The sequence below is a fragment of the Pleurodeles waltl genome, chromosome 7, assembly GCF_031143425.1.
Source record: "Pleurodeles waltl isolate 20211129_DDA chromosome 7, aPleWal1.hap1.20221129, whole genome shotgun sequence".
Classification (NCBI taxonomy): Eukaryota; Metazoa; Chordata; class Amphibia; order Caudata; family Salamandridae; genus Pleurodeles; species Pleurodeles waltl.
This window is the reverse complement of record NC_090446.1, coordinates 68070120-68086855: the sequence shown is the minus strand read 5'-3', so window position 1 is coordinate 68086855 and position 16736 is coordinate 68070120. Positions and strand designations below refer to the sequence as shown.

Below are 16736 nucleotides of genomic sequence, written 5' to 3'. Positions count from 1 at the left end.
AATCAATAGATTCAGTAACTGTCACGCACCATGGCCTTTCAGCTATGAATAACCACACTTTTAGTAAAAGTTGGGATATTTTTTTCACTATATGAACAATGCTAAAGTCATGTAAATTAATTTCAAAATCAAATAATACACATACAGAAACAACACTGACTGTCCAAAAACGTGGAAAAAAAGAAGTCTAACAAAGCTTGAACTATTGCACATTCTAAGGTTACAGTGCAAATTAATAACAATTTCGTTATGAGATCACATACCCGTAGATTCAGCAAAGAAATTCATCAAGCATCATTCCTTATTAGCACATTTTTGTTAGTGAGGATCCTTATGTAACACCAGATTAGCATCAGCATGTTGGGCTTCATGCAAAACAATTTAGTAACACGAATTTGGAAAAACATCTAACTATGGCTCTCGCAAAACAGTGTGGTTGGTACTTAGAAAGAAAAAGCAAATATGCATATCAGACACATGGGTACAATTAATACCTCTCCTCAATTGGTTCGGCAAGTCAAGACAGTCTTTGTCCTCAGGACTTCAGTCGATCAGCAAGACATCAGGATTCAGCATCAAAGTTCAGAAAATGCAAAGTCTTTAAGCAGCTTGGAAGAATAGAGGCAAACCCTCAAGAAGAATAGAAAGAATGGTGTCAGGCAAAAGCGCTATGGCTCGAATGCTGGTTTCTTCTCAGTGCAGTCTCGTTAAGTTAAATTCACTAAAACTACTTCCCAAATCCCAAATCCTTATTGGTCAAAGGATAGCATGTTCACACGTTGTCCAATAAAAACTAAAACTCCAAACCTATGAATTATACCATTACTCCATTCACATGTTGCAGATTGGTTTTTCCTGCAATGATCTCATCATCCGGCTCGTAACGATATTGTTGCAGCTTCTACTCCAGTCAGTGTCACCATTGTTCTCCTCCTGAGAAAGTCAGTCTTACACACATTACACACATAATGTTACATTTAGCAACAACAGCATCTTCTAGCAGTCGGTTCTCATGAGAAGAGTTTCTCAGCTACGAGCACATTCACACAATACAATGGAAAATCACAGTTTAACAGCCATTTATTAAGCATTGAGAAATACAGCTTGACATGAGGCCTGCAAGTAGGCCAAGTCCTTCGCTAAGTTAAGGCCTACAACTAATAAACCTAATACATGATGCATAACCTTTAATATGACATATTACTACATTAGTCAATCATATGCTCCACATTTCATAGCATTAGAATATTAATAAGTACACTTCGAGAACATTGGTAGCCACTCATCATAATCTCATTTTCAAATGTGTGCATTATTTTCTACGTTATTATATTTTCTACACAAAACCATTACTCAGAATACATCAACACTCATTAATAATTTTTATTAAAACACCTGTACTAGCAATCATCACTCTGTTCTCCTTCTGGTTGAGCAGAGGTTGCACTTGATGGAAATTTCTTCAGCGTTTCCTATTGCATTGCAGATGGGGATATGGATTTCTGCCCAGTATGTTTCAATCTTGTTGGGTCATTTACTGTGTGAGGCACAGGCAGTTAATTTTAGTAAAGAGAAAGGGAGTTTTTCTTACATCAGGCAATCTAAGAGATAAGGATTGAAGGGTTCTTTACTTTCTGTCCTTGATAGGCCTCTGCTCTACACCCCTGTTCATATTCAATACAGGAAATTCAACCCAGAAACTGAATCTAAACACAATTATTTGAAAATAATACAAGTTGATCTGCTAAGGTTCAAGCTGTTCTTGCAGGATTCCGAGTTCGGAGTTAAACCACCATGAAGTTAATTGGGCAATGAGATATTATTGTTAAATGTACATTTTTTTATAATGTGCCAGGCAGCCATAGAACACTGCTTTGTCGATGAGTTCACTCAAAAAATGTGACATCAGCAGTGACATCACTGTTTTTGCCCACTTTATTCATAGCCCTTTGTCTCCATCGTACTTTCCTTCTGATCTTCAACCCACCTTTGTCATGCTTTACTCATGCTGTACACCCTTCTGTTCTCATCTCATCCTGCTCCCTCCTTTCCCCCTGACTTCCTCTTTCTCTCTATTCACCTGATCCGTAGATCCTGCTGCTCCCACTCACCTCACCAGCCCATCTCACCCAGTGTCCTCCCCATTTTTTAGGGGAAGTGAACCTGACCGTCACCACAGAAGCTCTGGACTCCAAAGAAGCATGCGGCAATGAGATCACAGTGACACCCACTGAAGGGCGCATTGACACAGTCATCAAGCCCATTCTTGTCAAGGTACGTGTGAAAATGAGAAATTACTCCCTCCACCTATTTTCTTGCCATACATAGGACTCTGTTTCATTTCTTGTTCATTGCTTAAATTTTTGAGATTTTTTCTAGAGGCAGTTTTAGCTGTCTGTTGCTGGCAATGTTGTAACCAATACATTAATGTATATTTGGAAGTGCGAGTTGGGTCAGCCGTGTGCTCATGATTTGATGACTTTCCATTTCAATTCCCTCCTCTTGATTGGATAGCTTTCCTCCCTGCTTTTTGATTGGTTGACTCCCATAACATACACCTCTGGGAACTGATATTCTTACATGTTTTACTGTTCCATTTGAACTTTGGTACTCAATGGGAGTGCATGACCTGCTCCTTAGTCTTTCTTCTCTTTTTCTGGCAGATGCTTTCTCGCTGTCTATTGTAAGATGCTAGCTGCTGTCTTGAAATTATGTAAAATAATGTTCCAAGCAATAGGCTTGCAAATACTTGCATTGATTAATACAAGCAATCAGAAGGATTTTCAAAGCTGAAAGCAACAGTGTTGGCCATCTTTGAACATTGTTTTAGATACTTCCAATATAGCCTTAATCTAGACGCAATATGGAATGCAATGAGAAGTATAGTAAATGATGTTAGTGATATTGTAATGTGATTTGCCATCCGCCTACATTGGGTAATTTGACAGCTGTCTTGTAATTATGCACAATGACAATCCAAGATAGGTGCTTAACTCTGTTGACTTTCAGAAGGCATGTTGGTATTACAATGGAGTGATAAAACAAGAAGTAAAATTCTATATGATTTAAACGTCAAAAGTACACTTGGGTCTGGTTGTAAATGAAACCACTTTGTTTATTTGTCTTTATCTCCATTACTATTGTAATCAAAAAGTTTGACTTTCTATTTCTTTTATTTATCATTCCAGTAAAGTAGAGTTTAAGTTTAGAAATTAATGTGTCTCCAAACGGTGTTACTTCCTTTGTGCGATGTCGCTTTTAGGATTTTTTAGCTCAAGCAAGATAGAGATGAAAGAGAGAATAAAGAAGGGGTGTGTGAGAGAGAGAGTGATAAAGAGAAAGAAGAACGAAAAAAAATAGTGAGATGAAAATGCTAGGACTATCTGTGGTATTAATCAATATGTCATTATTATTTATTTATGTCTGTTAATATGTTGGATCCAGAATTGTTTCCACTCACTCAGTAATTCACACATTCACTTATTGACTCAGTTTGCCTTCTCTAAAGGAACATGACAATAGATTGAAATGTTTCTCCTAGAACAGTGGTTCCCAACCTTTTGATTTATGTGGACCCCCATCTTAACATTAATAGAACCCAGGGACCCCCACTGAATCATCATTGGAATCCGGGGACCCCCGCCTGAGTCATTACTGGAAGCTGGGGACCTAATTTGTCAATATTTGTTAATATTTTTTAATTTTCTAAGCAGTCGCGGTCCCCTTAAGGAGGGTTCGCGGACCCCCAGGGGTCCCCGGACCACAGGTTGGGAACCACTGTCCTAGAACATAATGTCAGAATGTGGCATTGCTCTAGGAATATGATGGCAGCCCCCGCACCAATTCCAGGAGCCTTAAGCCTGACTTGAATTTCACATTAGAAAACTGTTAAACTCGGATCATTCTTAATAAACTGACATCACACTGTTGCAGAATTTGAGGCACCAGACGACAGACAGACTCTAATAACCTCCCAACTGACGGTGACATCACTCCAGTATCCTGCCTTCTTACTGAGGCATTACTCCAATAACCTGATATCTACTAGGACTTTTCACAGAAACATTGCTTCTGTCTGGGCCATCACACCCATGTTGGAGTGTAACATAGACCTCCCCGTGTAGATGGGGCCTGCTAGTCAGTACAACCTTATTTGTTCCAACAGCTTTGTATGTCTCTGATGTTCATGCTGCGTACTGACTTACTTGGGAGTCCCCTGATTGTTTCCTGTTATTTCTTTTCAGCCAGGTGGAGTCCTGGAGGAGAAGGCTCACAGTTCCCTCCTCTGTGCACAAGGTAAAGCTCTGACTGCCATTTTGTGGGAGGAAATTGGAACCAACTAAAATATAAAAAGTCCAGCTTGCTTTTGATGCAGCAGTGGGTCAGTCTCCTTTACTGGGGAGACTGACAGATTGTATTAGTGAGAGGGAATGTCAAACACCCAAAAGATGATGAGCAGAATTTTTGCAAATAGTCTAACCACTAGTACTTGCTTAGGATACCATTCCAACAATAAAGTTTTGCCCACTAAGCTACCTTAGGTTAGACCCAGTAGTATACAAATCAATCCTGGTCCTCCTTTGTAGGAAAGTGCCTCTTTTTGACATGGTCATCCCCACTTTTTGCCTGATATTTGATGAAAGTTCGAAAGAAGGTGGAATGGGTTCCTGCTATCCAGGTCCCCAGTATCAGATCTCTTTCCCTTAAACTGTACAATTGCTCCCCAATTGGCAAGACCTTTGGCACCCCTGTAAGTCCCTAGTGAATGACACCCCAATTACATAGGGTATAGGTAACAAAGAGAGTCCCCAAGGGCTGCAGAATGTATTGTGCTACCCTTAGGGTCCCCTCATCTAGCTCATGTAGACTGTCATAGCAGGCTGCGTGTCTTGGTGCAGCTAAAAGTGAAAACCCGAAATGGCACAGATTGTCTGCCATGCCCACTAACATTGCATGCAATATATATAAGCCACCCTTACAGCAGGCCTTTCAGTCGTAAGGCATGATGCATTATATGTGAGGCATATCTGCATGAGCAGATATGCCCCTACTATGTCTTTGTTGGTTCTTAGATATAGTAAGTGAACAGGGAAGTCATTCTAAATGCAAGTGCTGAACACTGGTCAATACGAGTTCCCCAGCAACATGATGGCTTCACTGAAAATAGGGATGTTTGGTATCAAACATCTAGTATTAATAGAGCCTCACAGATTCCAGTGATGGATTTATTAATACATGCACCGCAGGGCACCTTAGAAGTGCCCTCTGAAAAAACCTACCAACGACCTGTGTGCTGGCTGACTGGTCTTAACCAGCTGCCACCAACAGACAAGTTTCTGATCCCCAGACATGAGAACCTCTGCTCTCTGGCAGTTAGGAAGAAAGCCTGTTCTGGCAGGGATGTTATCCACCCCTTCCAGCAGGATAACCTGCAAATTAGCATTCCAAGGCAGGGGACTTCGAAGACCCCAAAGCCTTTGGTATATGAATCTGGTTTCCCTCAGAGGGGAGGTGATGGTGCCCCCCCAAATCCAGGGCCCATTTGGATTCCTGGATAGACAGCAAAATTAGTAGTCAGAGAGCCATGTCAACCGTCAGGCCAGTTCCACCCCTAAGGTGGTCTACCTTATGTTGTCATAAAATCTTGGTGATGGCAGAACTAGTAACTCTAGCACAGGATTTGTTGATCTTTGAGTGCCCACTGAAGCTCATGTTTATATTTAGACAGTGAGGCCCAGATGTATGGGCTTTTGGCACAGCACAGCAAGTCACTTTGCTACACTGCCCTGAGTCAAAAGGAAAGGGCAGGAATGCGCCATATCTATGCAATAGGCACAATCCTGTCCTTTCCCACTGCACTGGTGCCATTTATGGCTGCCTAGTGCCAAAGCAGGCACCTTTGCACCATGGTGCTTGGGTGTCTGCATTGTGGGCAGAATTGTTTTTGTGCAAGAAAGGACACCTTCCTGCACAAAAACAATCCTGGGTGGGATTTTCTCCTTGTATGCTGCTGAATGTAGCGAACATAGAAAGAGGAAACAAGCATTTGCAATGCATTGGGTCTCGCATTTCTCCGAGTTAGAGCTCTTAGCAGTTGTAATCTCCCAACCGGACTTTTCTTGCCACATTAAATGAAAAAATAAGAGCACGATTGCGCTGCTACAGTTCACTCATAGTGAAACCTATCGGCAAAAGTGCAAGTATCTACGTAACCGTAAAAAGTGCAATTAACTATGTACCAGGGTCAATGTCATGCAAAGCGCTCGACTTCTGCCAAGCGAGATCGCGCTGTGGAAAAAGATAAAAAGTTGTCCACAAACCAGACGGAAAACAGCGAGCCTCGTATGTTTTCAGTACTTGGTCGCTGCACTCGAGGAGGGCTAACCACTGGAAAAGGCATGACGTATCCACGAACCAATAAAAGACACTGATGTGACATGGACGGGGCTCCGAGCCTTTTTCTAACTACTAAAGCGTCTCGTAAGCAATGCACATGCTAGCGCAAGCTCAACTCTAAAAACAAGGTAAAATAAAGCTATTACTCCTTGCTGCACCTCCCCTGGAGATCTGTAATGTTTTGGCCCATCCCAAGGTTTACAAGCTCTTGTAAATCTGGAGCTGCATCGAAACCATGGGTATTGGCTGGAAACACCCACTGCAATGCCCATGGAATGCCTCCCTGACGGAGAGTAATGCCCTACTCCATGCCTATGAGGCCACTCAAAGCCACACAAAGGGGCTTTTGCATGGCCTCATAGACATGGTTGAAAGGTTTGGGCCTCTGTTGCATCACTAAAAGTGATGCAACAGTGGCACAAGCCTCTCATAAATGTGCCACAAAGTCTGCCTGCCTTCATGGTACAATGATGTGCACTTTGTGAATGAACAGCTATTTGATTAATTAAAACAAAGGGAAGAAAATACATGGAGTTAGGTTTTTACATTGAAGAGTTTCTAGCCACTACCTGTGATATGACATTGCTGTTTCTTGATGTTTTCCTCCTAGGAGATGGCGAGGCATCAGAAGTGATCTCTCTGAAACTCCCTGAGAACATTCTGAAAGATTCAGAGCGAGCGCATGTGTCAGCCCTGGGTAGGAAATGCTTTTGTTATCATTAATTGCTCTTTTGCAGAACTTTGTTTATTGAACCAATTCCTCTCTTCCTATTTCATATCTTAGTCCCTTGTTTCTCATCTTGGTAAAAAGGCCTGATTCAGTAGATCCTCCCACGATTAATTGCAGAAAGTATTAGTTTGTAGCGTATCTTCCAATTACAGAAGTTCTCTTGATATTTCACTACATCCACATTGATTTGCTGCGCTAGTTCCTGCCTCTTTGCATCTTTCGTGTCTCAATTCAAGATTTCTGATACGCTGATTTGTTGCATCATATCGTGTCCCATTCCATTGTTTTATGTCTCACTAATCTCTTCATGGCAACTTGCATTGGATATTGGTTCAGGACCAACTTCCTTTCTTTCCATTACTCCACTTCTCCTTTCTTTTGCCTATCTCAGTCCCTCCTCCACATTTGCCAGCTTTTCCTCTTTTGCTTCACTCCTTTCCCCTTCCTTTCTCCCTTTGATTCACCTTGTTTGATTCCATCTGTTTTTACTATTCCCACCCACCACTCTTCTCCTAACTTCCACATTTTCTCTTTTATATCCTTCTTACTTCTTGATTGTCTTCACTCCTGTTTCCTTTTCTTTTTTACACCCTTTTCAGTTCTTTGCACCGTCTTCTACACTTTTCTCCATTCCCTCGCTCCTTTCTTCTGTTCATTTCTCTCAAACCCTTTTTTTACTATCCATGTGTTCTTTCCTTTTTTCACTGTTATTTCCCCCCAGCATCCACCCTTTCTTCTCTTTCATCTGTACCCCCCTCATAGTGCCATCCATGGTTTCCATACACATTCCAAATCTTATAAACATTTAAGTACATTACATCATTAGTGCCACACTTTTGTTAATATCCACTAAACCTTTACATTGACATTAGTAACAGTGAGATTGTGATCAGTGCTGTTGTATCCATGGGTCGATTCTCATCACTGCACTGCCCTCATTCTGTATAGGTGACATCATGGGCACTGCCCTGCAGAACATCGACCGTCTCCTGACCATGCCGTATGGCTGTGGCGAGCAGAACATGGTCAAGTTTGCCCCCAATATCTACATCATGCAGTACCTAAGAAAGACCAACCAAATGACACCGGAGATCAAAGAAAAGGCAGTGGAGTACCTCAAGAGCGGTGAGAGCAGAATGGCTGCTATTTGTGTAGCATTGTTTATTCTGGTGGGCATCCTGGCTGAAAGTGACCATTCATGACCCCAGGCATTTCATGGTGATGCAGCTGCATGTGCTGCACAATCTTTACAGTTCTGGCAATGGTGCATGTTGGTACCTGATGAAAGTGACAGACTGTTATTTATGTACCAAATCCATGGATTCAGTACATGTAGTTGGTGTTGGGTGCCAAATGTACATTTTCAAAACTGTACACACTTTGTTGTGGGGAATTTGAATTTTGCATCACAATTCTTTTCTGTATTCATATGCTGTCCATTTTTCTTCTATCTAGTGGTTGGGTCGGGAATTCTCCACAGTTTTGTAGACTTAGGCATATTTTTCTTTTTTTGTTGTTGTTGTGCATCAACTGACCCCTCCCATTTGGTGTATTCTGTGACGTCATACTCCTGACTCCGGAAGCTCTCACCTTTGGTCATCTTCTTCAGATTCTTTTTTTCCGCCATTGGGTCTGGATGCACAGCTGAAGGCTCTCCAACACGAGGAAGAAAATTTGAGAAAAATGTATGAGAAGTTTGCCGAAAATTCAACAAAAATCAGAGAAGAACACCGACAATAAGATACTGGAGGAAAAGTCAAAATGGGAAAGTGATGAATTATCTCAATGTTTTTTTGAGAATGCCTGTACAGGGGGCACCCTGTATAGTGTAATGGAGAAGACTCCATTCAAGTTCTGCCTGAATTGTCCCCACAAGTTTCCACAGAGGGACTAACACCCAGTCTGCAACCTCTGTCTACTCGTAGACCATTGAATCAACAGCTGCAGTGCCTGCTCCGTGTTCATATTGAAGGCACTGAGGTTGAACGAGAGGCAGGGGCAAGCATATCATACCATACAGGAACAGTAGAAGACTCCATTCCTTAGACTTGGGTCTGTCGAGTGATGAGGAGGAACACCTTGCAGGAGTTGCTGAGGGGAAAACATCAGACGGCACCACAAGAATTGTCGAAGTCCAGGCAGTCAAGCAAGAAGATCAAAAATCTGTAAGAGAGGCAAGGACCCCCAAATAAATTGCCAAAAGCCCCTATAAATAGGATCCAAGAGCATCAAAGGGAGCATCTGCGTGGAAACACTCCATGCCGCAGCCATGCCTTTAGACAGGGAATCGCTCGATCCTTTGAAAGGTACACTGCAGGAGGAAGATCCCCTGAAAAAACCCAGTTGTCAAAGGACAGACGAGGGAAAGAAGCTTCAACATCAAAAGAGAGAGGTACTAAGAAGAAATACAAAGCTTGGCAACCGGAGCATCCTCAAAGGAATCTTTGGAGTCAGAAAAAAAGGCAATGCCAAGGAGATATGCCGAATGATGTGCAGCAGAAATCGAGAAGAGGCACCTTGAAGTTGAAATAGACCCTCCTGTCCAAAAGATAAAAGACTTCAATAACTCCCCTAAGGGATTTCAAATACCACCAAAGCCTTCACCGCAAAAGGACCAGGGAGAGAAAGAGGTTGAAGACATCACCCACCTTTAACTCCCATGCCACAGAAAGAGGAAAAAGAAGACACACTCTTCTACGAAGAGGAGGAGGAACAAATGGGAGGAATGTTCCAGGATTCTGTGATCACAGATCCTCAGTGTCAGGACCTTGATACATATTGTCCAAAGGAGAGGGTCGATAACTATCCCTCAAAGTCCTGCTCCAGAGGAACTTGCCATGTATAATCGGTTGATTAAGAAGGCTGTGGACAAGTTTAAGGTGCAGTTGGAAGAGGAAAGACCTTGGTCTTGTTTCCGGCTAGAAACACTTTTTACCAACACAAGCAAGGAACCATTTACTGCAATTGCTTTCAAGTGTCCTGGACTAGGGAAGGGAATCACACAAAGAATGCATCACTTGTAGAGATGTGACTCTAAGGGCAGAGAAAAAGTACAAGTATTTGTCCAAGGACCCAGCATAAATCGAGAGAAGTGTACTGGCTGATTCAATCATCACCTCGACAGCATGGAAAATGGTCAACATATCACCTACATCAGACCTTCCTCCAGACAAGGAGAGCAAGAGGATGAAACTCATGTCTCAAGTCGGTATTGGATGTGGCGACACCTCCAGCCAACAGATGATGATAGACATCACCCTACGCCATCACTCACCATTGCACATTTCAGGTTTCAAGCCATAGGTGCAGGCAAACATACTAAATACCCATTTTAACAGTGATCAGTTGTTCAGGAGCACAGTTGAGGGCACCTTGAACCAGCTCAAAAAGGACAACAAAACCACAAAATTGATGGGAGCATTACAGTTTCGACAAGGTTTGCGAAGGGGGATCAGTACCATCTCAAAGGCCTATGGGAAGAGGCAGTTTCCAATTGGGTTTGAAAGAGTTAACAAAACACCTACAAACCTGCAGACCTGGCAATACCAGGAGAAAAGATGACAGTCCTCTTGTGGAAGATCATGGGTCAGAGGACAACCCAATGGGGGCACAATCCTTTCCAACAAGTGACTTCTTAAGAGTCCACAACCTCTCTCAAATAATACCAGTGAGAGACATAAAAGCAGATCACAGCCTCTTACACACAACACGAGTGGGAGGCAGAATAAAAGGTGTCCTTCAGGAGTGGAAAAAGATAACATCAGACAAATGGATCCTGAATGTAATTCAATATGGATACTGCATAAAATTAGATGAAATGCCTTCTAAAGGAGGAAGAGGAATTGCTGGACAAAAAAGCAATTCAAGCAGGGCCAAAGGCAGAAGTAAACCAGGGAAATTACTCAACATATTTCCTAATACCAAAGGAAGATAGGTCTCTACGCCCAGTCCTAGATCTCAGATTTATAAACAAGGGCACAATAATTCAAGATGAAAACTTTGAAGGAGGTCATTCCCCAATTACAAAGATGGGACTACATAGCAACTATAGACTTAAAGAACGCATACTTGCAAATCCCAATGAATGCAAAACGCGGAAAATACCTTAGGTTTGTGGTAAACAAAATGCACTACCTATTCACGGTGCTGGCATTCAGGATAAAATCTGCCACAAGAGTATTTACAAGGTGCCTAGCAGCTGAAGTAGCACACCTAAGAAGATAGGGCATACATGCCTATTGTTACCTAGATGCCTGGCTAGTAGGAGCCAATTCACACAAGCGCAAGGAATATTCAGCCAATCATGACAACATTATTCACATTGGGATCCCCAATAAACACAGAGTAGTCATCACCGACTCCAGAGCAGGAAAAAATGTCTCTTTGAGCAAGGATCAACTCAATCCAAGGGAAAGTGTACCCCAGCAAAAAGAGAATACCATCATTACTGCTTGAAACAGTCCAGTACCAAAAGGGAGCAAAATATTGGTAAACACATATAACAGCTAATTAAACCATATCTTGAGATCATAATTCTCTTTTGAGTTATCATCTCCAGCCAAATCAGTTGATCCAATGAAGTTTATTGTAAAGTGCATCAATGAAACACACAACACCACCCTTTAAGGGATTTATCCCGTGATTTTGCTGAACATGGTGCCGATTGAGTGATTTGTTCCCTAATCATTCCAACATGCTAATGGAGTCACATAACAACTTACCTTAGAATACTGGAATGTATTCAATACCAGAAGGGGCAAGCTCTGACAGTGAGGACAGTGGGGAAAATGCTTCGGAAAATGGCATCATGTAGCCCACTGATCCCATATGCAAGACTACAAATGCATGTGATTCAGGAATGGGTACAAAACCAGTGGTCTCAACCAACATGGAGTTTTGAAGATCTAGTGTTTGTCACGCAAAAGGTACAAGAGGGGATGGCGTGGTGGAACACATCACATGTTTAATTCAATTCATTGTATTTGTATAGCGCATGGCTGCCCAACAGGCCTCAAAGTGCTAGATACAACACAACACCTCCACTAATCCAAGATGAACATTTCCTGAACCACATTTGGAAAAGGTGGGTTTGCTGCATTTTCCTAAAACGGACTTCTGATGGCTGACTTCTAAGGGAGGCCATAGGAGCATTCCAGAGCCTGGAGGTGAGCAATTCAAAATAGTGGCCTTCACTCTTTGCTATTTTGATCTTTGGCACCACTGGAAGTCCCTGGTTACTAAAGCAAAGGGCCCTTTTGGGGGATTAAGGGGTAAGCAGAGATTAAATCATAGGTGTACCTTTACCATAAATGGACCTGTGCATGATGCAAAGAGCCTTGAAATGAATTCTTTTTTTGAACTGGAAGCCAAAAAGATATACTCAAGGAAGTAACTTTGCACCACCAACTCAGCAGTGGCAAACACAACAGATGCTTACATATGGGAGAGGAGTCTGGAAGGAACAAGAGGCAGTACAACACAGCAATACCCTGGATCTGAAAACTGGGTTCTTAGCCTTAAAAGCCTCTCAGTAATTGCTCTTAGACAAATTTATATTGACCCAAACAGACAACACAACTACAGTGTTTTACATGAACAAGCAAGGAAGAACATAATTCCTGGCATTATCAAGACTATTCCAGGAACTATGGAAATGAGCCATACAGCAGAGTATGTAAATAACAACAGTCCATCTCCCAGGGCAGGAAAATACATGAGCAGACAGGCTATTCAGACATGCCTCATGCTCACACGAATGGGAAATAAATCAGAACGTCCTCAAAATGATCTTTTGGAAGTGAAGAACTCCAATAATAGCCATATCACCAACCCCTGGGGAATGCACTCTTGATAGACTGGTCAGGGACATTTGCTTACGATTTTCCCCCCGATACCATTGTTACAGAGCAAATTCAAGAGAAGCAAGATGACACTCATACTAATTGCCCCACAGTGGGTGACACAAACATGCTTCTCAGAACTAATAGCAATAGCACAAAGAAACATTCAAGGATTACCAAGACAACACGATCTACAGTCAGTGAAAGAGGGAAGGGTACTACTCCCTCAGAACCAGAGTCTTTGAGCTGGTAGCCTGGCTTCTGAGGACTTAGAGTATGCTCATCTAAAGCTACTGGAAAGCACATGGCTGTTCTAAAGGAAACAAGAGAGCCAACAACCAGAAAATGCTACATGGCAAGGTGGAAAAGAAACTCTCTACAGTGTCTTAAAATGGACTATTAAGAATTCGGAAAGAATACAAAGGATTCAACAGTATTAATATATCTAACATACTCCATTGACTTTAAGTTAACATATGCTTCACTAAAGGTACACTTGGCAGCAATAGTGGCATACACAAGGGGTCACATGGGAAGAAGTTACTTCATAGCGCCAGTTGTAAAAAGATTTTAGGAAGGAGCATAAAGTATTGCACCACAAAGAAGGGTACCAGCACCACCAAGGAATTTAAATGCGTTACTCACACAATTAATGAAGGCACCCTTTGATTCATTACACAACACCACATTACAAATGTTCATACTTAAGACACCATTTTTGGTGGCCATAACATCTCTGCACAAGGTGAGAGAATTAAAAGCACTCACCCTTCAAGAACCATACTTTAAAGTCCACAAAGACAGTATTGCCATGAAGACAGACACACAGTTCCTACCCAAGTCGGTTTCACACTTCCACATCAACTACGTGATACAAATACCAAGTTTTTTTTCCAAAAAACAAAGACACACGCAGAGAGAACTTTACACACGCTGGCCGAAAGTCGTGCCATAATATATTACATTAAAAAGACAAAAACAAACAGGAAAACAAAGCAGACATTTGTTTAATTTGCTAATAATTATCTGATAAAACCTGTAACTAAGGGCACAATCGCAAAATGGATCCCACAAACCATTCAATTGTGCCAACAAATGCAGGAGAGACATTTATCTCAAAGCCAAAGGCACATTCAACAAGAAAGAAAAAAGCAACATCCTTAAAGGACATATGCACAGCAGCAACATGGTCATCTGTACACACGTTCACAAAACACTACTGTATAGATATATTCAAATGAATAAGGAAGCTCAAGTGAGACAAAAAGGTCTTACAACACCTGTTTACAAATCAAAGCTCATCTTCAACCCAACCACCACAAAAGTATCAAACTGCTACAAAATCTATGCACAGCATGTGAATCCAGAAAAGATTAATGCTGCAAATCGTAGTTTCTTACTTGTAGATGTACCCACCCTCCTTCACCAAGAAGAATGGAAGAAGAGAACAAGTTACCAGAAGAATAAAACTATATGAAGATGGCAACCAAAGGTGGGAGCTTCCTGAAGAAGGAGTACAACGTAACAGGATACACCAAATAGGGGCCCATCGACGAACAACAACAAAATAAAATTAGGACTACAAAATAGTGGAGAATTCCAGACCCAAACACTAGATGTCGGAATGATGCACAGTACATAAATCCAGAAAATTGTTGAAGCTGCAAAACTACACCAACAGATAAGAAACTATACGTTTGCACAAAATGAAAACCTGTTTTTTGGCAACAACGTTTGAAGTTTGTCTGCAAATTTGAAGCTGATTTTGGGAATAAAATGTTTGCTTATCCGAGGCTTGATGATGTACATAAAGCTGATATTTGTGTTTTAATTTCTGATAACTTGTGGACATTCATTGCTGATACTTCTTCCTTGGTGTCAGAGGGAAATGAATGCGTCTGCTGATATATATATTTTTTTTTGTGGAGGCATTTCTCCATCTATATTGATAAATATTGTGCATATTTATAGCATGATAATCAGTGCTGCCGTCTGAAGCAACAAGCTGTAAAATTGGTGTAGCCTTAAGGATATGTCTGCCAGCTGACCTGTCGTGTCACAGTAACCTGAGTTTAACTCCTAGTGTCTGAGCTTGGAGGATCTGTCTATCCTGAGGGAGAGCCCTGCAATCTGCACAGTGCATGAGATTTTGTAACCATTCTGCTTCCTTCTAGTACATTCTCAGTCATATTATATGCCGTCTTCCATAAAGAGTTTGAAGATTGAATTGAATAAAAATGCTATGGAGATCTTGAAATGATTGGTGGTATGTAAGACTGCATACCAAAATTATATAAGCTACTTGTAAAACATTTGACTTTGTAGCCAATTTCTAGGAAACTTACATTGAGGAATACTCCATTTTGCAATCATTTTACCAAGATTCGTTGGAAAGACGAGCCCTTCAATGCCTCCTCGGTGGATCTGACATTTCTGGCATTGCATACTAGCACTGTAATATTTCATGAGTTTCGTTTAAAAAAATTGCCTATTAAAACTATGATTTTAGCCAAGTTACATACCAATTGGACTGTGGATTGCAATAGTTGGCCTCATTGTTTTAAACATTATCTCGAGGACCGAACCCACTTTTTCTGTCTACTTCATAGCATTCACCCCCTACTCATCACTTCATTGCTGCAGTCCATGTGTATGTTCTGTACCAGCTCCATAGTGTAATTCCAAGGGCAAAATTTACAAGGCCCTAGCACCTCTTAGTGCCACATTAGTATAATTTTTTTGTTCGCTAATGTGGTGTTAAGGAGACCATTCTCCTTTGCCATATTTACAAAGTGGCGCAATGCATGCATTGCACCACTTTGTAACCCCTTGCGCCATATCATGCTTGCGCCAGGCATAATGTATGCAATGGGGCCGTTTCCAAACAGGGAGGCCTGTATAAATGGCGCACTGAAATTTACAACCGATCACTGCACCACTTTTGGCGTCATTCTTAAAGTCTGCCCTAGGCAGGTTTTAAAATGACACCCCTTTTCTTTCAAAGGGCCTCCATTTACTTTGCAAGGTTAGCCCCACAATTTATGCCGCTAATCCTGCAAAGTACCACATTAGCATCATGGATTAGGATGCTATTGTCCTAATGTGTGCCATGGTGTGCCGTATTGTAAAAACGGCTCACACATGGTGTCGTTAGACGGCACAGGGAGGTGCAAGAAAAGTGGTGCATTAAAGCTGATGCAACTCTTTCTTGTAAATGTGGCCCCTAGTATGAAACAAAAGTCCTGCTATCACCTGATTGTTGCATCATAGGTGTGTATTCTTTATTGATGACAGTTTTGGGGGTTGTGTAGTTTTGGTCCAGAAAGACTGGAGCAATATCTCATTATCAGAATATTCCCCTGTTAAATCTTGTAGGATGGTGGCTATCTATGTAGTGTACCAATGTAGGGTATACTATGCAGATAGTACAGGTGACCCTTTTTGGTTGATAGAGGCTTAACTTAAATTCCCTAAATGCTCTCTTTTGTGGTAATATGGGTAAGCTGTTTAGGCTTATCAGAGAGTAGTGCTAACCATTTGTGGAACATACAGAGTCAATAAATGAGACACACTCAAGAAGAAACTCAAGACCAATTGTAGAAAAATACAACACTTAATATTATGGTTTGACACCAGAAATCTTCAAAGTAAGGTAAGTACTGTTGTGGAGTTTTTATTCAAAGTGGGATAAGTAAAATACATCAATGCACTTTTACCCGGTAATTACTTTCAGTGAGTAAAGTACATGTACTGCACATGGGTATTTACAG

At 41.4% G+C, this 16736-nt stretch overlaps 1 protein-coding gene across 1 annotated transcript in view; it reads left to right on the top strand.

Annotated features, from left to right (window-relative positions):
• The window catches only part of LOC138303650 (alpha-2-macroglobulin-like), a 219124-nt gene that overhangs the window by 143041 nt on the left and 59347 nt on the right, over positions 1-16736 (top strand). The window contains 4 exon segments of the mRNA XM_069242953.1: positions 2153-2274; positions 4245-4296; positions 7007-7093; positions 8075-8251. Coding sequence (XP_069099054.1) covers positions 2153-2274; positions 4245-4296; positions 7007-7093; positions 8075-8251 — 438 coding nt within the window.